The sequence below is a fragment of the Lissotriton helveticus genome, chromosome 11 (genome assembly GCF_964261635.1).
Source record: "Lissotriton helveticus chromosome 11, aLisHel1.1, whole genome shotgun sequence".
NCBI lineage: Eukaryota > Metazoa > Chordata > Amphibia > Caudata > Salamandridae > Lissotriton > Lissotriton helveticus.
Genome location: NC_136072.1, coordinates 1,091,792,748 through 1,091,816,296, shown reverse-complemented (window position 1 = coordinate 1,091,816,296; position 23,549 = coordinate 1,091,792,748). Strand labels below are relative to the sequence as shown.

General features: G+C 48.3%; 1 protein-coding gene across 4 annotated transcripts in view; it reads left to right on the top strand.

Moving 5' to 3' along the window:
- The first annotated feature begins 917 nt into the window (after window positions 1–917).
- Window positions 918–23,549, top strand: part of EIF4ENIF1 (eukaryotic translation initiation factor 4E nuclear import factor 1) — an 87,706-nt gene continuing 65,074 nt past the window's right edge. Inside the window, exons 1-2 of one of the 4 annotated variants that reach the window (XM_078667721.1) lie at window positions 918–1,144; window positions 5,124–5,239. In XM_078667721.1, the coding sequence (XP_078523847.1) occupies window positions 5,150–5,239 (90 nt within the window). In that variant the 5' untranslated portion in view covers window positions 918–1,144; window positions 5,124–5,149. Of the gene's footprint in view, window positions 1,262–5,123; window positions 5,240–23,549 lie in introns of all 4 variants that reach the window. The other 3 variants (XM_078667723.1, XM_078667722.1, XM_078667724.1) reach the window with 3 other exon arrangements.

The window sequence follows — 23,549 nt, the reverse complement described above, 5'->3', positions numbered from 1 at the left end:
GCATCAGGAATGGTCCCCTCTGCGAACCCTGAGGGGAATAAGCAGGAGGGCCCAGCAACGGTTTAAGGGCTCTGGCCCATGCAGAATCAAAGGTGCGTGAAACCACTTGATAAATCATATGAACTGTCTATGGGTCCATTTCATGGGACTCTAGTTCCATGTCATGGCGGATACACCCGTGATCTTCATCAGACACACACATAATGTCACACCAAATACATGTTTGCATATTAAAGTAATAAGAATTAATTAAGATACCTATCTCAGCGGCAGTGAGCAGCAATGAAAAAGGACGAGAGAATTTTACAGGATCATTTATATGGCTATAAGGACCGTGATAGGACATTCGGTGTCACGCTTTTGGTAGTTAGTTATACATATCTACTGGGTATCGTACTTCATGTATAAATAGGCTGCTATTAATAAACAGTGAGGAAAGTTAAGCATGATCTGAGCCTCTGGTCCTGCCATAGAATTGCTAGTGTGTTTCCTGCTGATGATCATGCACACAGTCTTCGTTTTGTTCTCTTGTTTCAACAGATTGCACTCACTTTCCAGCATCAAGTAGGAGGGAATGGTGGACTTGGACAGCGTCTCTCTATTAAACATCATGATGATGACTTAGGTGTTAGCTACATTTGTAGCCCAGCCCCCAGGGCGCGCTGGGTGTTGTAGTTTCATTCTTCTTTACAATTCTTATATTTTCTTTTACTTTACTATCTAGTTGCTGTACAATCAAACAGCGAGAAACACGGCATAATACTTGCCCCTGTATCTTTCATAAAATGTGTTCTTTCCAGAAATATCTCTTAGAAAAACGACATTATCCGCTTTCGGAGTACATGTTGTTAGTCTGTTTTTCATGCCTTTCCTTACGCAGACATTTAAGGTATTCGTGCGTCATCTCGTCCCTCCGTACGTGCGTGGAAAAAGAGGGGGTTATTAGGGGAGGAGGAGGAAGAAAGCCCCGGTTACGGTGGCCGAGAGGAGACCTGAAGCAGGAATAAAGAAAGAATACGCCGAGTGTGGCGGAGCGCGCGACTGTTTGTGAGCTTACGGATAGCGTGAGAGGACACCTAGCAAGCGCGTGGCGGGGCGCGGGCCTTCCCGGTGCGGGGAAGCCGGGGCTCCCGGGCTGGTACCGGTACGTGGCGCGGTGGGAGGAAGGCAGTGCATTTATGCCGGTGCGAAACTTCGGCAGGGCCTGTGAGCCGGTGACTGTAAGCGGTGGCTGTGTGTTACTGAACTTCTGTGTCCCAGGGTTTGTTATTCTGGTCTCTTATCACTCCATCCCATGCCCACCAGCGTCTCCTTCCCCTAGGGCACCTGTGTCTGTCCACCTGCCCTGTTCGCTCCCTGTGCTTTCTTCCTTGGCTATGTTCTACGAAAGATCACTTTTTAACTTTTCCTTACAACTTTTCTTGTATCGACCTTTCTACTAATTATTTGTTCAGTCTCGGTGAACCAAGACTACAGTTCCCATAATGCACTAGTTTGTTTGGTGAAGTCACATGAAATGAACATGGCTGCTCGGCTGACACCGAATCATCTAGTCGCTCACGACCCTCTTTTGGCGTTCCTAAGACAGTGCTTCTCTCTAATTTATACGTAGCTTGATGTATTCGCTCGGTAGCACAGGAGGCTCTCCATCCGGATCTGTCACTTCGTCCATGTTTCCAAGGCGACTCTGCTGCTGGATAACTTTTGCACTCCAGTGCCTCGTTGCGAATTTCTTAACGCTTGTATATTTGTGGTAGTCTACTGGACGTTTTGTTGTAAGTCTTGGACTAGTGATACGTTTAACCACAGGCTTAATTCTCAGCTGCTTGAATATCTCCCCACGACCTCTTAGACCTATAGTTTTTTTTTTTTAAGGAAAACGTCTGTTTAAGTCCACCGCCGACATTGGTGTTAACACCAGTTTTTAGTTGCTGTACTTTGCTTCGTTGTGCTAGATATGCCATCACTTGTGTTTCTGTCAAAGGTCTGCGAGTGCTTGTGCTTAAAGTGTATCTGAGTTGTTTCTTTCTGTCACTTGGCGATCTTTCACTTCCACTTGACAGTACCTGATCTACAGACCCTTATTTCCTCGCTGAGTTCTCCCTTCTGCTAACCTCTGAAAGACTTCTTAAGCTGCTACCCCACGTGACAGCTTCCGGGCCTCCGAGGTGCATTTAACTGCTATCACGACTTGAGCCTTACACCCTATTGACTCGTCTAGCTGCTTGTTTATGAGGAGTATTTTGGCGATACAAATACTTGATTACAATGTTAACCGATTTTGCCACGCCAAAGCCACGATGATGCTTCTTGCTGCCTCCAGGGCCTCTCCAGGTTGGACTCTCGCGTATCTGTTTTAAAACCTCTTAGCAGTTGGGTCCATTACCTCCCTGACCCAGTGATTCTCAACTAATTTGTGACTTATGGTTGTGCTTTGACTCATCGTTAAATTCCCCTGTAACTCCTGTCCATTTTGCAAAGCTGTGTGTAGAATAGCAATTTGCCGCCTGTGGTTAAAGCTACACATGCAGTTTCATCCCTCATCCCAGTTTTTGACACACTTAACTAAAAAGTCTGCTTGGCAACTCCTGCTGGAATAGTTGCTCCCTCCTATCTTGTTTTAGAGTCGCACCCTGGAATAACGCAACATCAGTTTACGCATTATGCAGATTACACACACACACATCCATCTCGACCTTGTGGTGGCATTTGGAAAATGTAATATGGTAGTGTTTACTTCTTCTAAATTTAAGAAGAAATAGTTCTGCTTGAGCAGCCTAAAGAGAAATTCTACTTCTCCGCGGCATTGTACTTCGCTACAGTTTCTCTTATCCATTAAGTGAATTCAGCCTTTAGAACACATTCCGTTACTCAGTACTGATACAAGGCCCCACACGGTTCTCCAACTGCAAGTTGCTCCCTGCTACATGCATGATCAGTTTGCCCCCTCCTTATGGGTTCTCCACTAGCTAACTAGTTTGAATATAACAAGATAATGCTCAGTGCTTTTAAACTGCCCCATGCTGCCTAACCATGGCCTCTAAGCCAGCATGGCAAATGAGGATAGATTCCTCTTGCTAGCCGGTCAAGTTCCTTAATTGGGGGCAGATGTGTGTGTAAACATGTACTCTTTTGAATACATTTTATTTGCCAGAGACGGGAAGGAAGAAAATCCTCAAGTGCCTGTGCCCCGAAGAAGCATTTCCATTGTTCCTTGCAGCCTTTGGCCATCTCACACCAGGCTAAGCACTGATGATCCCGAAATCGGTTTGCTCTCTTGTATCTGTGGGCACCTCTCGCCTACCAGCAAGTGAGATGCCGAAGACTGACGTCATATCCGGAACGAGACTTCATCATATTTCGATTCCAAGGCATTGGCTAATGCTCCTGTATGCGTTTCCCGATAGACACTGCCAATGCTGGATGGGGCCTCCACATTATGTATTCCATGGACTGCAACACCCCGAAGCTATCCTAAGCATATATAAGAAATCATAACAAAACCTTCCAAGTAAAGGAAGCCACATCAATTCAGTTGAACGTGCTCCAGTTAAACAACCTAACGAGAAGTTACTGGAAACTTGTTAACCGTCTCGGAACTCATGTATTGCGCCATGTTTAGCCTCTTGAATCTGTGTACAATTACATTTTTCGGCTTCATCCGAGGGTTGCCAGTCTCCTTATGTGATGTAAGCTTGCCTGTTATGGTATTGCTGCATTCTAGAATGCACCATCGGCTTACCTTCTTCTAAAACAGCATTACTTTTACTGGGTTTGACTGCCATTATAATCCTTTATAAGCCTCACTTAGCCCAAGAGTATAGTCTGTAAGCCTGTACACCTGACTGCCTGCACCTGTTTGGTAAATGTGTTTTAACCAATTTCCTAGAAGGAGCTTATGGATAATGTAGCACAATATCCATGCTTTTATCCTTGCTGACATTGTGAGACCATATGGGTTTACCCCAGTGTCGTACGCCGACGACACCCAGCTCTTGTTCCCTTTCCAGACTCTTACCCCAGAAATTAAGAACTCCTTTGCTGAGGGCATGAGAGCGGTATCCCACTGGATGGCTTCCAATTGCCTCCAGTGTAATGTGGGCAAGACGGAAGTCATGTTATTTGGGAAAGCCAAAACAATCAGTCAGGAATTTAGGAGTCCGATTGGACCAGAATCTGGTTTTAAAAGAACATGTGAATTTGGTGACTGGATCCTGTTTCCGAACAATTGGTCTCCTAAGAAGGGTTTTTACCTTCCTATCAGACGTTTACAGAAAGACCTTAGTCCAGGCACTTGTAATAAGTCGGTTGGATTACTGTAATGGCCTCCTTATCTCGGCGAATGAACATGTACTCGACCGACTCCGACTGGTTCTTAATGTCCCTTCGAGAACACCATCTAGGCCCCTCTTGGAAGAGCTTCACTGGCTTACCTGTACGCCAGCGAATAAAGTTAAAAATTTGCTGTATTATACATAAGTCTTTTCGGATCAGGCCCTCACTATTTGACTCAGAAATTTCAAATTCACACATCGGAACGCCTTCTGCGCTCCAACAGTCAACTTCTATTAAAAATTCCATTCATTAAGAAGGCTAGGCAGGGTGGCCGAGCGCACTCTTATGTAGGGCCTTCTCTCTGGAACAAATTCCCTGTTGACATGCGACATAACACCAATCTTCTCTCCTTCAGGAAGGCACTTAAAACACACCTTTTTCGGGAGGTTTAGACTCCTATCTGCATGTACCTAAGGCACTGTGTTCTGACATCTACAGCGAGCTAAGCGCGGAGATACCCCTTCGGGGGTCGAGTCCGTCACTATAGAAGCAAATAAATAAAATAAATAAATTAATGTGGTGGCATCCCACAAGTTCTGTCCTTAAGTTCTTATAAACTTGCGTGATTGGTTGGGCTGTATTTTGAATACAGCCTGGCAAAACTTGTGTGCAGTATTTGTTTACTAAATGAATATTATACTTAAAATACTTAACAACTAAATTAACCTGGAACTCTTGTAATCTTGCTGCCCCTCTCAAACCGTTTGAATGCCAGTTGTATAGCATGGCGTTTACTCTACCTCTTTCTATCCCTGAAGTGTTTTGACTCCTACTTTACTTACCTGCAGGTGAGGATTTCATAGGCCTTTTCATCATGGATGGCACCCAGGAGGAAGGGGAGAGTGGGACAAACCTTTCAGATGGCAAAGTTGCAGGCACTTCAGGTCCTCATCGCTACTCCAAGGTAGGCTCAGTTTGTGTGAACATAATGTGAATTTGTCACCTGCACAGTTGCAGTATCAGTGGGCATCAGGATTTTCTCCGTTGCAGTCCTGTTTCTCGTTGGTGTTATACATGCTTGTACAAGTTGATGGATGGGATCTAGTCTTCACGTTTTTATCCTGCTATGACTATCAGTAATGCAATGCCTGTAATGATGGCATCCAACTATCATCTCCGTGTCGGGGTTTAAGCATGTATCAAGAGCAAGCCTTAAACTGTGGTGTTCATTAAAGAATATTGCAATTGTATGAAATGTCACTTTCCAAACTTACAGGTCTTGAAAAATCATAAAATGTTACTAGATCTGCAGGTCTTGGGGTTTAAATCTAGTCGACCTATCTGTTATTTACTTGACCCATAAACTGGTTTCAAATGATGTGATCATAGGAAAACTTAATTTGAGCCGCCGTTTTATTTATTATCACATATGAGATCACCTTCAAAGTTGCGGGTTCAGCATGTCTGCTGTACAAAAATATTTTGTTTGATTTAATAGACTAAACTTTTTTTTCCCATATATAATTCAAATCTAGCCACATATAGGATACACATGACCCCTGACTTGCCTCTTAGTTCATTAACACCATTTTCATGAGGGCGGGGGCAGGAGTGTTTCTCAAATCATGTTTAAAAACTAACTTTTAATAAATACATACCTAAAGCACGAAGTGGTAGCACAACCATTTGTAATTGGCAAATTTTACATTGAAATGGCCACGAACTTTCTCACTGACATTCAGCTTTACCGATAAAACTATATAGTGTACCAACAATGTTTGGGAATAGTTTCTGCAAATGTCTCATTTGCACATCACAAAGTAAAGTTTTCGTGTTTGTTTTGTTCCTATTTAACTGTTTGCATTACACTTAATTACAAAAAAGTGCTTCTGTAATTCCTGATATATTTTGGAATATTTGTAACTTAATTTACAGGCTGTTTATCTAAATGTTATGTTAGAGAAAATTAACTGACCTCTTAAGACAGCTCTCTTGGCAAAAACCTCTAGTAAGGGAGAAAATAAACCTTATTCTCCAAACAGCAATTAGACCTCTTTCCTTGAACAGATCGCAAATGTGTCCAGATAGAAACAAGATTTCAGGCATCTTTAATGCTCATTCACTTTCTGAATGAACAGCACCCCTCTTTCCAGCCTAAATTTACTCGTTCGGTGTGACTAGAAGGTGCTAAAAATAGCTCGACTGGATAACATTTTACTCACAATTGCGAGTGGGGAGTAGGTTTTTCGACGCCTGACTTAATTATGTGTACCTCTGCATACAAGGTGAGGCACACCAATCGTAGGTTGAATTTATTTCTTCTGATGCCCACAACACATTATTTGGGGTTTGGGCAGTTTACACAGTCACGGTGTGCTCTTGATAAAGAGGAATGACATGCTAAGGCAAGATTTGGATCCCACGGCATTGGCTGTTAAAAACGGTATTTGATTAATTAAAAGCCTTTACTATTAGATTAAGTGCTTTAAAGAAATGGTGGTCTGTAAGCTCAACTTGCTTTACTGACCATGGTTGCAGTATAAAAGTTTACGTATGTTTGCAAAATTTACATATTTGTGACTGTTTTATAGAGCTCCCAGAATTCTTATATGCAAATACACACGAAGTCCAATCAAAATAGATTATTTATATCCTTGGAGCAAACTATGTACTCATAATAGTTGCAAGTTGAAGAGAAGTTGCTGACCGTTCTGCTGAATTGTGCAATTTGAGTTCAAACTCAAATGTACCCCAGAAATATTTGCAAGTTGGAAAAAAATGGACAGGTTATAGGTAGTTTTGCTATACTACTGTGCAGTTTTTAAGAACGATTAGTATTAGATGCATGCCAGTGTTTAAAAGAAAATGCATCAGCATAAAACCATAAGCATTATGTAAAAAAGCATTTTGGGGAAAGCAGGTGTCTTTAAAAACAAAAAAGCACTAGTGCACCTGCAGTTTTACTGCCTAGCATGGATTCAGGTTCATGAGTTCTGGCACTCGGTAGTTAACAGAAGTAGGACTGGAAACCGGGGAGGTGCAGGTTTACCTATAGCAAATGTTTGAAAATTCAACTTTACATGTGCAAATATATGCATATATTTGCTAAAAGAAAACAATCCACAGAGCACATACCAGTTCATTTGTTTAAACTATTATTTCTATTTTCTCAATGTGAGAATCTTTCTCATATGTCTGCCTTGTGTTCGTGTGTTTAAAAAAAAAAACAATTTATTTCGGGGGTCTCCTGCTCCCCATCCCATACTGGAAAAAGCTTTCGGTACATGTCAAGATTACAATCTATTATGTCCAGTTTGGGAATGGTTTGGAGAAAAGTTGCTGTAGACCCCTGAGAATGTCTGTTGGTTTTGGTGGGTGTGCACAAATTCAGTGGCGATTTCAGCTCTTGAATGACAGATTCGGATGACTTCCAGGACATTGTCTTGACTAGTTTTAAAGTAGTACTGTATATTCTATTGACTTTAACCCATTTTAGAGTCTACTGTTGGCGATTTTTGAATGCTCATTCCAGTTAGGTCCTCATTTCCCCTCCACCACCCTCTCCCATTTTGAGTTAGTCCATCTACCTTCAAATCTAACAGTTTGTGTAGAAGAATATAGAGTGGTGATGTGATGTCCTTGATCTGGTGACCTTGCCATCAAGGCATTGTTGTGTAGGTTATCTGCTAAGCTATTTGAATCTGGAAAGGGGTGCATCGGTTGGTGCTGACCAAGCTGTGAAATAGTAAACTTTTAGTTGCATCTACATCAGTATGTTGCCAGTCTGCTTGGGCTCTCGAATTATCATATTTGGACTTAACATTGTGCTGAGAAGCGTTTTGGTTTAGGCAGTGACCTGGTCTCACACACAGCTGTTGGTATTAATGCTCAAAACTGTGAGGCTTGGAAAAGCATTAACATTTTGTTTCATGGAGGAGTGAATTGTATTTTAGTACAGCCACTAACCTGTAAACATTTAACCGAAGATAAAATTCAAATTACACGTCTTAGCGGTGGACTGTTCAGTTTCCCAGCAGTGTCGGAAAGGACTAGTTTACTGTGCATGGATGTGGAAGCAGAATGCTGTACAAACCGTAGCATCGCTCACACGTTCAATGTCTGGTGATATAGTTTTGATAAAATCTATGTTCTCGAATATTTGATCCCTACCCCTACCTTGATATAATTCCAAGTTTCTTATCCTGTGTTGCAATTGTAAAGCACCAACTGGTCCAGCGGTATATACATGAATGGACATTTTGAAAGCAACAATTCATGAAACAAAAATTACCTTTTGGGTTGTAAACACTTCTCACCAGCCGAGGTTTGAGAACGAACAGTCTTGCCAACACCAATAAAGTGTCAAGTGTGAATTTAACTTCAGGTGCTAGCCAACGGATCTGTGTGATGCAAACCCGATCTCTTGACCTCCTGGGAAGAAAGCTATTTCGCAGGATGGCAAAGGAAATTAGAACCATGGCAGACCAGGAGTACAATAAGTGAGTGTCTCTGCTAGATTGCATTAAACACAGCCACCTCCTTTTTATGCAAAGCTCACGTCTGGAGGTACCCTTGACAGAGTGATGTGAATAGTTTGAAAACGACAGTCTGTGGCATCTCTCAGAAGTAAGAAGATGGTGTTGGTTTTGTGCCTTGTGGGCTCATTCCAATTACTGTAGGAGGCTTTGGATGACCAAATTGGCAGAAAAGAGAATGTATTTCGAGGCATTGATGTCTTTAGAAGAATATGTTCATCTTGAATGAATGGTCTCTTCTGAACTTGTAGTGCAAACCACCAGTTTGTGATGATGCGGAGAAGGCTGGCTTGTAAATTCGAAGAAATGAGTGGGGTTTATTTTCCCAGTTAATTGTGCACGATCATATTAGAATTAAAGGAGTTACTGTGGTTGATGGTGAACAGGACCTAAACCGTGGTGGCTTGCTCCAGATTTATTGTGCATGAATAAAGAGTATCGAGAGAAAATAATATGAAATTTGCTAGCATTCGCAGCAAGATTTTAATTCTATTGACACAGGCGAGGAATGTGCTTCTTTCTTTTACTGCTAAATCACAGCAGTCGAACATTTTAACAATAAACACAAGCTACATATCCCATGAAACTCTGCTCACACCCACCAACCATTGGTCCGTAGTCCATACAACAGTAGGCATCACTATTTTAAGAGCCTCTTTCTTAGCTCTGAGCAGTCCGTCAATTGAAACTGTAACACACAACCAATGGCTTCCGCAGGACCGTTTCAATGGTCAACCCTCAGAAATGCCAGAAACCGGTCCCCGGTAGCTTGTCTCCTTTCTGGTGAAGAATTGGCTTGGTAGTTTGGTCTGCCCTGTTCCCATGATGCACTGGGCCAGGGACAGACTAATTTGCATATAGCCAGGTTCTGAGCTGGGATGGGGCAGTGAGATAAATAACGGTGATGGATCAAGCCCTGATCTTTGGACTGGGTAAGAGTGGTCTGCTTAATTCAGACACTCTGTTCATCACCACCCCCTTTTCTGAATCAACCCTCAGAAGAGCTTGCTCATCAACTAACCGGAGCACAAAATGCCAACACTAATGCTGTCAAAAGGTCACTCTGATTTCTGATCTGCATCTGGGAAGAAGACAAATCCGTAATATCCAAATATCAACTATTATATACGGGTGGGCACACCAAGAGAAAATCCAGTGACATGATAATTAATGGATAATACTGGCGGGCTAATCCTCTTCTCATGTCCTTAATAGGCCTGGGTGTAGTTCGCGGAGTTCCGCTAAGTGACAACTCACCAGGCGTGGATTTTCTGCGCTCGCCAACTAGACGTTTAAGAGCGTGAGCGAGTTAAAAAATAATTGGGGGGGGAGCTCCGCGGTGTGTGAAACTCTGTGAGCGGAGCTCACCGTCCAGGCCTTAACAGAATTAAATTCTTGCCGCAAATTTGATATTCTATTTCAGGACCAGAGGCTCCAGTCATACTAGTTTAACGCTTATCGAAAACCACAGAAGTAATATCGCCTGCAGGTTTATGGCAAAATTGTTTAAAAGTAGACTTGGGCAAACAGTCAGCTGACCTCTAAATATCCTGAATTGTTGAACTTATCATAACAGATTTAGAAGCCATAGCTCCTCTAACAGAATGAGCCCCAAAAACATAAGTGTCATAATTTTCATCCATCTCTTAATAGTGGCAGAGGATGCTGGTTTAAATTGCTTTTGCAAAGCAATTAACAAATGTGTAATACCAACAAGTCGCAATGTACGAGTACACTTAAGCTTTCAAACATTGAACCACACAATTTGTTATTAGGAAAAGCATTTATATTCAATACTGCAAACGTTTTTGTTCTACCAGTAATGGTAAATTAAACCCCTTCCAGAGTAAACTCTACTTGCTAAATCCAGAACTCTCTCATCTGACGTTCTTTAAGTCAAATCTTTTATTTCACCCCCGAAACAGGGAGTAAGCAAGAAACTGACTGTTACACAGCGTTAAGCCTACAACCCGCTCAGGGCCGGCCGCGTCAGGACATGATGCAATAAATAACATTGAAAGTTCTCATACTCAACAACATTGTACACAGCGTTTCGCCTACAACCCAACCGGGCCGGCTGCTCCATGTTACCCAATGTATGCTGGGCAGTCACTGCCTGAGAGCCCGGTCCCTAGGACCAAATGTAACTAGTAAACCAGAAAGGTTAGAACAAGTAGACCAATGGGATCCGAACTTCAACAGAGTGCCAAAAGGGATGACAGCAGATCAGAGTAGACCGTAGGAATAAGTAAGGAGATAAGACTAGAAAAGAAAGGGGGCGCAGAGTGCATCAAAGAGGGTGGGGGGGAAGCGGGGAGCGCAGCGCGCCAGTCAGCTGGCCCATCTTATAGCACCTACATTGTTCTAGGCCTCACGCACTGGGGCTTCTATGGTAGCAGCCTGCCCGGTTCAGGGGGGACCACAGCGTCTGCTACTAGCCGTAGCGCCCGGAGCTTGGGAGGCATGTGTCGCGCATGTTCTACTCCACATAAATATTTCACCAGGGGTTGCCACACCGCCTTAAAGCGCGTGTCGCGAGCATGTAATCTAGCTGTGAAGAGTTCCATTGTTATGACATACCAGAGTCGCACAAACCACGCAGCAATGGCCGGCGCTTCCGTCTTTTTCCAATATAAAGCAATGAGCTGTTTAGCTGCCCCTAGCATTTGAAGCGCCAATGTCCAGTTGCTCCAGGTTAGAGCCTTCAGGCCAGCAGGTTTGACACCCAGTAGTAGCGTGCTAGTGGCTTCAGGCAGAGGAAACCCCAGTACCCCTCTGTCGCTTAAGACCTCCTTCCAGAAGAGGGTCAGCGAAGAGCAGGTCCACCATGTGTAGAAAATCTCCAGTCGCAGACCGACACCTCCAGCACTCCGGGAAAGAGGCCGGGAACATTTTGTGTAGACGCTGTGGCGTGAGTACCACTGGGTCATTATTTTATATGCATTCTCCTGTTGTGGTATGCTATGATATATTTTGGGTATGTCTCGCCACAGACTGCACCACTGTGCCGAGGTGATGTCTGTCTGAGATGGAGTGCCAACGCTGCTGGTACGGATGGGAGGGCGGCGTGTGAGGGTGCTGTAGGATCTGATAGATTTTTGAGATCAGGCCCTTCGATTCAGTAAAGGAGTGAGCTAGCCGCCCGAACGGAGTGAAAGCGCGCGTGGCCGCCTGATATGTCATCTGCCAACACCCAATGCTTCAGTTGAGCATATTGCATCCCAGCCTCGGGCGGTACTCTGAATTCCTCCCTGCAGTGGGCGAAGGTCTTGGAGCCCCCATCAAATAAATCCGTAGGTACTCTACAGTTGCCCTGTGACCACTTATGGAAGGCCCTAGTGCGATGGGCCGGAGGGAAGCTCTGATTCCCCTCAATTGGGGGGTGTGGCGAGGGGAAGGTCGTGAGGCCCCTGCGTACAGCTATTTTGTCCCAGATCTCCAGCAACGTTTTCGGGGGCACCGCCAAGTATGCACTCTGAGAACGCCCCGTCTTGGATTTCCACGCCACATCCCAGATGGTGCGCCCAGTCACAGCTCTGTCCATGTGTAACCACACATTCTCGCTCTCAGTTACGCCCCATTCTACTATAAAACGAAGATGCGCTGCCCAATAGTACTCCCACCAGGTTAGGACAGGCCAGTCCCCCCCGATCTCGTGGCGCCAACAGAAGAGCTTGGAAGAAGCGGGGCCTCTTCTCCCCCCCCCAATGAAGTTGGTACGGTCACACTGCAAACCTCTTTCGTTATGCTGCTGTATGGGAGTGGGGAGACACTGGAATAAATATAAGATTTTGGGCAGAATGGACATCTTAATTGCATTGGTTCTGCCCAGCCATGACGACACGAGCAGCTTCCACCGCCGCAGATCTTCAAGGACCGATCGTCTGTATTCCCTCAGCGAGGGGGTTAGCTGGAGGCCAAGATATCGGATATGCAGGGCTGCCACCGATAGGGGGCTATCTGCTCCTGATGAGAAATATCTGTCTTCGGGATGGTAAGGTTGAGGGCCCAGGACTTATTGTGATTGATTCTCAGGCCAGAGAGACGCTCAAAGAGGCACAGCGCTGAGTGCACTGCCGGCAGGGATTCTCGTGGCTTTGTGTGTAAGGATAAGGTCACCCGCAAAGAGCGCTACTTTGTGGTCTTGGCTGCCTAGGGGGATACCATGGATGTTAGGGGTCCGGCGATTCATATCCGTTAGAGGCTCTATTACCAGGGCCAATAATAGAGGCGAGAGCGGGCAGCCCTGTCTGGTTCCCCTACCAATGTTGAACGGCTCCGTGAGCTGCCCGTTGACTCGGATCCTGGCCCGCGGCGCAAGGTACGGCGACCTGATCCTAGTGATCATCTTCTGGCCGAGCCCTATCTTATGTAGCACCGCCCTTAGGAAGGACCAGTCCACCCGGTCGAACGCCTTTTCCGCATCTAACGAGAGAAGGCAGGCTGGGATCCTCCAGTGGTGAGCCTTCCCCACAAGGTGTGCAACCCTGCGCACGTTGTCTGCCCCCTGTCGGTTGCGGATGAAACCCAACTGGTCTGGGTCTATCAAGCCCGGCATATGGGGATCCAATCGCTTCGCCAGCAACTTGGTGTATATTTTGAAGTCAGTGTTTAGTAAAGCAATCGGGCGGTACGACGCGCACATTGTAGGGTCTTTCCCAGGCTTCAGGATTAAGGCTATTTCCGCCAATCCCATATCAGGGGACGGTCCCTTCTCATCCGTAAAGGAGTTATAGAGCCGGAGAAGGTGGGGTCCGAGTTGCGCCTGAAACATGCGATAGAAGGATAGAGGGAGCCCATCAGGCCCCGGAGTTTTCCCAGGGGGAGCTCTCGGATGGCTGATGCTACCTCCTCCTGTGTGATCGGTTCCTCCATTAGCCTCGCATAATGGGCATGTAGCGTCGCCCCCCATACTGCCCTAACACTTCCTCCACCGGCTCCGGAGGCGGTTTCTCCTCCTTATACAGTGCCGCATAATAGTCCCTGAAAGCCTGACATTTATCCTTCTCCGCCATGACTCTATTCCCATTCGGCAATTGAACGTTGGCTATATGCGCTTTAGCGGCACGGGCTCTCAGCCTCCTCGCCAGTAGCCTCCCCACTCTTGTCCCCTCCCTCGAAGTACCTCTGCTTTAATGTCAAGAGGGATTTCTCCGCTCTTATTGTGGGCAACATCCGGAGCTGCCCTCTAAGATTAGCCAGTTGCAGTTTCGACCGCAGGGTAGGACAGCCCTGATCCTGCAGCTCCGCCTTCTTTATGTCTCCCGTCAGCTTGTCCTCCATCGCTCGTGCCTCGCGATCGAGAGGGAAGTAATGTACCCCCGTATCGTGGACTTGAAGGCGTCCCAGACCAGGAGACAATGGCCCCCTGATGTCCTCCACGTCCGCCGTATCCCGAAGGATACTCTGCGGCAGGCACCACCTCCGCTCCCGGGCAGGGCAAGGGGCCAGGTCCTGCAGGAGTAACTCAACATGGGCATAGTCGGAGAGCGAGATATCGGACATAGTGACCCCGAGGGCATCGCGGGAGAGATCATGAGATAAATAAAAAATCAATGCGAGAATGGGATCGGTGCGCATGTGAGTAGAACGAGTACTCCCTCCTGTCTGGGGAGAAGTAACGCCACGCATCAAACAGCCCTAAATCCGTTATCTGCTGGCGCAGCGCCGAGGACATTGCTCCCGCACCACTGAAGGAGCCCTCACTCCGGTCCATCTCAGGGCTCCAGACCAGGTTAAGGTCCCCACCTAGGATGAGCGAGGGGCCTCCCTGCGGCACCTGCTCCCTCAAAAGGTCTCGAAGGTAGCGGTCTTGCGCCTAGTTAGGGGCATAAATATTACACAGTGAAGCGGCGGCACCCAACCTCCACATACACTTTAAGGAAGCGCCCATCACCACCTCTGAAGGGCCTGTCGCCTCCCCGCCTGATGCCAGCTCTACACAGTATCGCCACTCCTGCTGTCTTTGTGTCTGCTGCAGCCCAGAACTGAAGAGGGTACCTAGGGTGTGCCATGCGCGCGGTGTCAGCTTGCAAGAGATGCGTCTCTTGTAGGAATATGATGTCTGGGATCTGTCGAAGGAGATAGTGCCACGCCTGCTTACGCTTATTGGGTGAGTTAAGGCCCTTCACGTTGAGCGTTAGGACCTTCAAAGGGCCAGGCGTGTTTACTGCCATGCTAGGGTCTTGTCGCGAGTCATCCGCGCCCCCTCAACAGTCATCCCGCACACTCCACACTCGCAGTAAGCATGCACTCTCACAGTCCCACACCAATCAATTGCCCAGTGCCCCCTCCACGCACTGCCCTGAGAAGGAAAAGGAAAGGCAAAGTAGAATAGCAGGAAACTAGAGAAGGAGGAAAGGAGTAGAGAGAGCAGCCAATAGGGCCACCCATCTTTGCACAACAAAAGCGGCCAACAGGCCCATAGTACACTGTCCCCGTTACAGAGCATCCTGCACCCGCAGGTTTGGACGCACTCTGGGATGTCACTCCCTTAGGGGCAGACCGAAGAGTTTGTGGCGGTCTTAAAGATCTAACTGAGGGGCCCCCGCTATCCCCCCAACCCACAATCCGGGAGCCAGGGTAGTGTGTGAGAAACCGTAATGCGTCCCTTCCTACAGTTCATGTGTGCTTAGGTGCGAAGCCTCCCCTCCTGGAGGTAATAAGCAGACGCCCCGCATTTCATGGTGTTGGGGATCGCCCGCCGGACTTTGTCCTCTTCAAGGGATCGGATATGAGCTATGATGTCCTGTTTGGTCTGAGGGTGAACGCTCAATCTTGGGAGATATACGATGCTGCCGATGCACTGTAGTCCAGGATGGTCCAGCCGGTATCCTTTCCTGCCTACTGGGCTGAGATGGGCTTGCCGGCGGTGTTGACGGGCGGATGAGTTGCGCCGCTTCCGTATAGGACTGTATGATTCTGCGCTTGGATTCCCACTGAAATATGAGCGCAAATGGATGACCCCATTGGTAGGCGATGCCCATACTACGCAGTTTTTCGGTCACTGGCCGAAACACTCGTCTCCACTTCAGGGTGTTGGGCGCCAGATCTTGAAAAATCTGAATCTTGTGCCCCTTGTATCGCAGATCCGGTTTGTCTCGTGCTATTTTCCAGATTGCATCCTTTTCGGTGAAGAAATGGACCCTAGTCTGAATATCCGGTAGGAGCCCCGGCCTACCCGCGGGTCCGGATACACGATGGGCCCGATCCAAAGCCGGCGGAGAGGCGTTCTCATCCCCCCAGACCTCGTGCAGGAGCTGTGCCACATATCCCATGATGTCCTCCCCTTCTTCTCCAAGAGGAACCCCCCGGATACGGAGGTTATTGCGGCGGCTTCTGTTCTCTAAGTCCTCCTCCTGCTTTACTTGGAGCTCGATATTCTGCTCCTCCAGGGCCGCCAGACGCTGCCATAGGTGTTCCTGGTCCTCCGTGCGCGTGTCCATCGTCCTTTCCAGCCCGTCCATTCGGTCCCCAAGTCTGTGACCTCCTTCCGCAGTTCCTTCACACATGTGTGCACCTCGGTCCACAGATCCTATTTCCATTTTCAGTTCCGACATGAAAGTGGTCATAAAAACCTGAGTGACCGGCGGGGAGTCTCCAGCGGTCTGGGATGAACTTTCACCGGCAGCAGGCGCCCCCGCCTTTCCCCACATTGCCACGACAGTATTGTCCCTGGGGGCTGCAGTCTGGTCGGCTTTGTTCCCTTTGTTGCAGCGCGTCATTGCCAGCTTCACTCATAGCCAAGAGTTACGAGGAGTGGACCTGGGCACGGGGCGCCAGTCAAAGAACCAAGCGAAGGCCTGCACTCGCTCCCTAGCTCCTCCACTCTATAGTACCCAAACAGATCCTCCACTCCACCCGCGGGGCGCAAGGCTACGTGCTGGGACCACCAGTCCCGCTTTCAGGAGCCCGGGCTATCAGCACTGAGGGCAGGGGCTGGGGTATAGCACAGAACACCCGGATGCCTTCCACAACCCGGGGCGATGAAGGCAAGGGTCACAACAGGGCAACAGGATCCCCCCTGCTTTAATCCACTGAAAGTAAATGCCTGCCCTGGCGCACAAGAACACTCTCCTCCCCTGTCGCCGTCTAACCCAGGGGTATTCAAGGGCAAGTGTGAGCTTAGACCGGCCACTACACAGCTAAAGAAGGCCTCCTCGGCTTCACCAGCAAAGTCCCCTTCAAAGGCACCCAGTCGACAGTAAGCACACCCCTACTTTCAAACTGCAGTCCACGCCGCTATTTCCCCAAGCCGTCACGCCAAGCTCCACTGTTGGCGTGCAAATCTCAAATGTTGGGAGAAGCGAAGTTGTCCAACTAAGTATTCCAGGCCCCTACAGCAAGCCTCCAAACCGTACCAAGCACCCTACTGTCCAGCTAGCCACCCGAAGCGCAGGGGGTCCACATAAAGGGTGAAAGGCTGTCCACACCCTCCCCACCCAAAGGTCTGTTGCTCACGGCGCTGGGCCTCAAGGCAATCCCCCACACCCAAAAAATGGCGGGCTGCGCTTTCCACTGCCGCCTTGCTCCGGGGACCAGTTCCGCTCACCTTGGTGTCTGGTGCTGTCCCAAGTCAGTTCCCTGCTTCAGTGTCTCACCGGAGAGCCGGGCCTCGCCCACAGACAATGCCTGTCGTCTCAAATCTCAAGGCCAGACCTGTCAAGGGCCGCTTCGTTGGTATCGCTGCCGAGTCTCTTCACTGCGACCCGTAGGCGGCCTTCTATATCCCAGGGGCGGACCAGTCCTTCACCGCCCAGAGAAAGCTCCTTCAGGCCACACCATCGGCCCCTCTGAGGCCTGCCGCATTCCAGGCCTCAAGGTATCCCGGTGGCGGGGGGCCGACTGCCCAGCCACCACGCACTTTCAGGTCCACACCTCAGGGCCCCTGTCCATAGTGTGCCCCCAGACACGCGTGCTCCTCGCCTGTTAGCCCTCAAAAGGGCGGGTCGCGTCTGTTTCTGGGTCCTAGGCCCCCGGGACCGGGTCGCCTTCTCTGAAGTTCTGGGTCGCTTCCCTGGATTTTAACCCCTCCTCTCCACGTTGCCGGAGTGAGGAGGATTCTGCAAGCACTACAAGCGCCCCCGCCAACTGCCCGCAGGTCGCGGTCCCTGCTTTGCACTGTAGAGGATTGCAGGGCACTGCAATGATTCCTCTGCTGGTCTCGCCACAGTCGGCTCACTGCCACACAATCCAGGGCCGTTGTCTTGCCTCGCCATGCCTCAGAGGGTCGCTTCTCCCGTTATAGGAGAGCCCAGGCGCTCAGCCCTCCGTTGAAGGTCTCACTCCTCCGAGGCGTATAAAATGGCAGGCCACCTTCTCAGGCCCGCGACCGGGCTGCGCAATCCCTGCTCACCGGCGACTCTTTGGGGGGTCCAGGGTGCATCCACGGGCACCCGACAGCCAGATCTTCGTAATGCGCCCCGGGGCCCGCACTGGTCACTCTCACCAGGTCTCGCTGTCCGATCGCCAAGCGCGGGTCCTGCTCCGCCAGGGGCTCCCAAGATGGCGGGTCGCTGCACCAGGCCTGTCACCCAGCTCCGCCGATCTTCGTGGACCAGCTGCCTCCCGAGGGGATTTAAACTAGTCCGCGGCCTCCTGTCACACCGACACCCTCGGTGATTACAGGGCCCCCCAGCTCTGCTTAAATTGCTATTGATGGCGGGTGACAGCGGGAGCCCCACCAGAGCACGTCTGCTCACATCGCCTGGTAAGCCACGCCCCCCATCTAACGTTCTTAAAGTGGATAAGTGTTAGAGCATAACCAATTTAGCCGAAAACTTTTTAAGGTCTCGCGTGGCGTACTGCGCACATGCGCAGTCGAGCTTGTGAGATTTTGTTTTTAGGAGAACTTCACTAGCGAGGGTTAAGCCCCGCCCCTCTTCTCCAATGGCTGGCCTCCTAAAGGGTGGCCAGCCATTGGAGAAGAGGTCCTAGTGACCTTCTCCTTTTTACTTTTAGCCCCGTGTTTTTCAGATTGGGTTCCTTGACTTATTGGTGGCGTAAAAGGTTTCTTATTTTCTTTATGGGGCCATCTGTTTTGCCCCTTTAAAGAAGGAACCTTTTACACCACCAGTAAGTCATTCCGAGCCGGTCTGAAAAAGACTGGGATAAGAGTGCCCACCCCGCCAGTACACTTTCCCCAGCATCAAGCATTTGAATGCAAAGTGCCCACACATTTAATCTATGTAATCTCGAAACCATGCCCGCCCGCCTGGGAAGATCTATTGGAATCAGAGGGCTTCGGAAGCCCCCGCCAGGCTTTCAGCTATTGTCTCCTGCAGCCATAAGAGCTGTGCGAGATTCTCCAAAAGCGTCATAGCCTTCCTCTCGTGCGTCACATATGCCACGCTCTCAGCGTTCCAAGCGGTTCGAATCAAAAATCTACTGTTGCCTGTTGTTTTTAATGCTATTTACTTAAGCGTCACTTAAGAAATCGATCAGTCTGCGCTTTATCACTCGTCAAACGAAAGACTCGCTCTTAAGATATGTAAAAACTTAGCATCTCTACCACAACCGCCATCGAAACAACGTTTAGAGTAACACCCTGGCATTGGGAGAAAAGGGGCGGGAGGAAATGGTTAACTTTGTTAATGCTCCGCAGAGCTCATCTGCCACGTCGAAACAAAGTGGATGAAGTTATACACAGTTCACCGTACTAACAAAACTGGAACCATTGTTTGATCCCTCTAGTTAAACGTTAGTGGGCTTGTAAGTAAACGCTTAAGCACAAAGCAAAGACCTCATGACAAAAAACGAATTTTAAGTTTATTGCATAATTTCGAATAAATGTTTTTGCACACGAATAGCCAACTTGCATTACAATTTAAAGTATAGCAAGTCTTTCTAGACCTTGCCCCTCTTCGTAAATGCATCGAAAATGCATGCTACACTCAAAGTATTCGTTTTGTTTATCAAATGTTGATATTCTGAAAGAAAAGTGCATCTATTTCAAGATGGCCACATTATTAATTGGTGTTGGCCAGCTGACGTAGCGGCAGCTCGCCAAGCCCCGTCACTGAGCTTTCACTCTCCGAACAGTCTGAGGGGGTGAAATTGAAAGCCTACTTTGCAGCAGCCAATGGAATGTCGGTATGTAAATAAGGCAGGCGGCAGTTGGTGGTTTCTGCCGGTAGGAGCACAACGATGCACTTCGAGGTAGGCACAGGGTAGTGCTGAGGGAAGAGGCGCTGACTTAGTCTGCTCTGCTGCCTCTGGGTCGTGTCATCCATTCAGTGCACCTGAAGAGCTGGTGAAGTGCAGAGCCCCGATGCAGAGCATGACTCTAGAGGAGCTGACAGCGGAGCAAGCCATGGGGAGGTAAGTTCTGATCTGTGCATTTGATTGATGCACAACTCTGAGGGATACACTGTGCATCAAAGAGCTGCGAGGAAAGGCATCCTGAACTTGGAAGCGATCGTGGATCTAAGGCGACAGGGAGAGCCTTTGTGCTCGCTTACCTCTGAGGAGGCGGTGTGCACCAAATTGCAGTAAGGAGGATGTGTGAATTCAAGGCTGTGAGCAGACTGTGCACCCAGGACTGTGAGGCGAATACGTGCATCTATGGCTCTGAGGAGATCGTGTGGTGAGGAGGCTATGTACATCCAAAGCTGCGAGGGAGCGGTATGCACCCATGCCTGTGAGGGAGCGGTATGCACCCATGCCTGTGAGGGAGCAGTATGCACCCATGCCTGTGAGGGAGCAGTATGCATCCATGGCTCTGAGGGAACTGTATGCATCCAGGTCTCTGAGGGGACTGTGTGCACCTATGACTCCGTCTGTGCGCTCGTGGGACTGTATGCAACCGTTGCTCTTAGAGCAGTGGTTCCCAAACTTTTGACTCCCGAGGACCCCAATTGAGTCACCACTGGAAGCCGGGGACCCCCAAGCAATTTTTATGAGTTAAATTTCAAACATTAAAACAGTAATTCAAAAAAAATACACGTGTGCACACAAAACAAATACTCAAAGTACTAAGGGTTTTGGGGCCAGATGTACGACCATTTCATTTAGCGCCTCGCAATTGGCGACGCATTGAGAGTGGTAAATTGCGAGTCGCTAAATGAAATGTACAACAGTGTGTTTAACATTGTTTGGGATTCCCAATGGGGTCGCAAATTGCGAGGTTGATTAATATTAATGAGCCTTTCGCAATTTGCGAGCCCATTGGGAATGCCAGCCCTCTCAGCGATGGTGGCTTGCTGGGCTCTGCAGGCCACCATGTCTCGGACTGCTTTTAAATAAAGCAGTTTTTTTGAAAAAAATGCAGCCTGTTTACCATGCATTTAAAAATAAAATAAAAAAGAAAATGAAACTTTTTTTTTAAAACCTTTATTGAGACAAAATTAGGAGATACATGCGCAAGCCCACAACCATCACGGCCGGCTGCAAAAACAGATGAGAAAAAACAGGAGAACAATAGGTCAATTTACAATCAGGATATTACGAAATACGCCAGAAGTGAGAACGGGGTGCGCAACACATGATAAAGGGTTTTCATTTTAAAGTGTAGATGAAGCGAGGGGGATGCAATAGGAAGGACTGCACGTCTCACATAAAGGGACACAAAGGAAATGTAGCAAGAGGGACGTACCCCATATAATATCGAAGTTAGACTAAAATTACAGCAACTATATCGGCTAAATAACCGCAGCAATAGGACCGGATAACAAACAGTATCACGAAAAGCAACAATTCCAAGCATAGTCCCGGAGAACCCATCCTAAGGACAAGAAACCAAAATTTATTGAAACTCAGGAAGAGAAAAAGTGCAAGACCCAGAAACCGCCACCCCCATGAAGAGGAAAGAACCCTCCCAAAGCCGGAAAAGAGCGATAGGGACCATAGAACGAAAATGAAACTCATTTCATTTTCTAAGGGCAGGCAGAGGTCCCTGGGACCACTGCCTGCCCTTAAAAATTAATTTTGCATGCATTTGCAAAGGGGAAGGGACCCCTTCCCATTTGCGAATGCATTACCATCTACTTGAAGTAGGTGGTAATTGTGACTGTTTTGCAACCGCAAAACATTTGTACATGGTTTCGAGACTCGCTATTTGGAAGGGAATGCCCCTTCCAAATAGCAAGTTGCATAACCTATTTAGAGAGTCGCAAACAAATTGCGACTCGCGAAATAGGCTATGTACATGGCCCAATAAGTTTTTGCATGTGCAAACGGGTTCGCGCATATAAAAACAGATGGTACATCTGGCCCTTAGTATTTTATATTGAAGTAATAGCCCCTCTGTGGGAAGTTGGCCTGATATGCAGTGCTCACTATTCTAGTGATCACTATGTATCAGTCCAAACAACCCTTATTGATGTTTGGTTGTAAGTCAACCTGATAGACCAGCTATCCTAGTAGCATGGACACGTGCAGTCTTTAGGCTAAACTCTAGAGGGCGTGTTAAGCCAGCTGTTTTACCGTCACATTTAACCCCTTGAACACCAAGTGAAAGGACACCACACAAGTTGTTATGAAAATAAAAGGATATTTATTTATAACAAGTCTACCTTGATCTCTTTATGAGTCAGGGAGCTAAGCACATAACAAAACTCTTAAGAAAAGACTTAAAGTCGCACAATTTACACAAATGCCCGAGTGGCACGAAAACCCATATACACAAGAAGTGGAATGCGAAATTACTAGCAGGTAAGTACTACTCTCATAGACTTTAGAAACGCTAGACCTACAATGCTGAACCCTTAGATTAGAAGCAGGAGGCCTAGGGACGTCGTGTGCAGAGTGGGAACTCTCACGCGTAAGGCGGGAAAAAGTCTATGGAGGCTAGTAAAAGCAAAGTTAGTGTTCTCGGGCGAACCCGACTAAGTAGAGCTGAAACGACAAAGGATCCTGACACTTAGATAGTTAGACTATGCTGGAGCACCGAAATGCTCAGGTTACCTAGCCCAGGGGCTGCGGCTGCATAGGGCTGAAAAGACGTCTGAGATCCTCGTTGCAGTCTATGGAGCCTGAAGAAAGAAGTTGCTGGCAGGCGACCAGTGAAGAAGTTCGTGGTGATCCAAGCCTGGATCGATGAAGATGAAGACCTGTAAGCAGAGGGGACCAAGTTCTGAATCACTAGCCAGTGATTAGGTGGGCACCAGGATGGCACCGGACGAAGTCACCTCGACCAGGTGAGTGGGCGACGCTGGGCTCTGCAGTCTCTCGGACCAGGAGGCGTTGTCGGCGACCAGGATGGAGGGGCGAGCTGTCCCACGAAGGGATCTGCTGTCGACGTCGCTGGACCCAGGATTGGGGCAACAACTCTTGGCAAATGCAAGCCCACGCGGTGGACTCAAAATGGCGTCTGGAGTGGACCAGGAGGGTCCGGGGTGCTCCTCTGTTGGAGGGGAGCAAGGGCCAGTCTGGAGCAACCAGACCAGCGGTGTTGTCGTAGTTCGTCGTCAGAAGGGCCACTAGCCAACGGGCAAGTGACCTGGACAACGCGGTGAGCAGCAAAGAGCAGAAGGGCCCCATGCAGATCTCGTGGATGCAAGGGGGCTGGACTTCGGTGCTGGAGCTGCTCAGGGTTGGGGCTTCTCGGACCCCCAAAGCACTCACGTGAGGATCCCTCAGTAGTCGTGCTGGGCAAGCGTCGTGCAGTCTTGAAGATGGCCGGTCCCTCGGTCTCGTCACACCCACGGATCTCAGCTGGGCTGATGTAGGTAGAGGTCAGAGGTGCCAGGGAAGCCGGTTCTCGTCGAGCTGGGCAGTCTTGATCCGGAGGAGAGACTTACA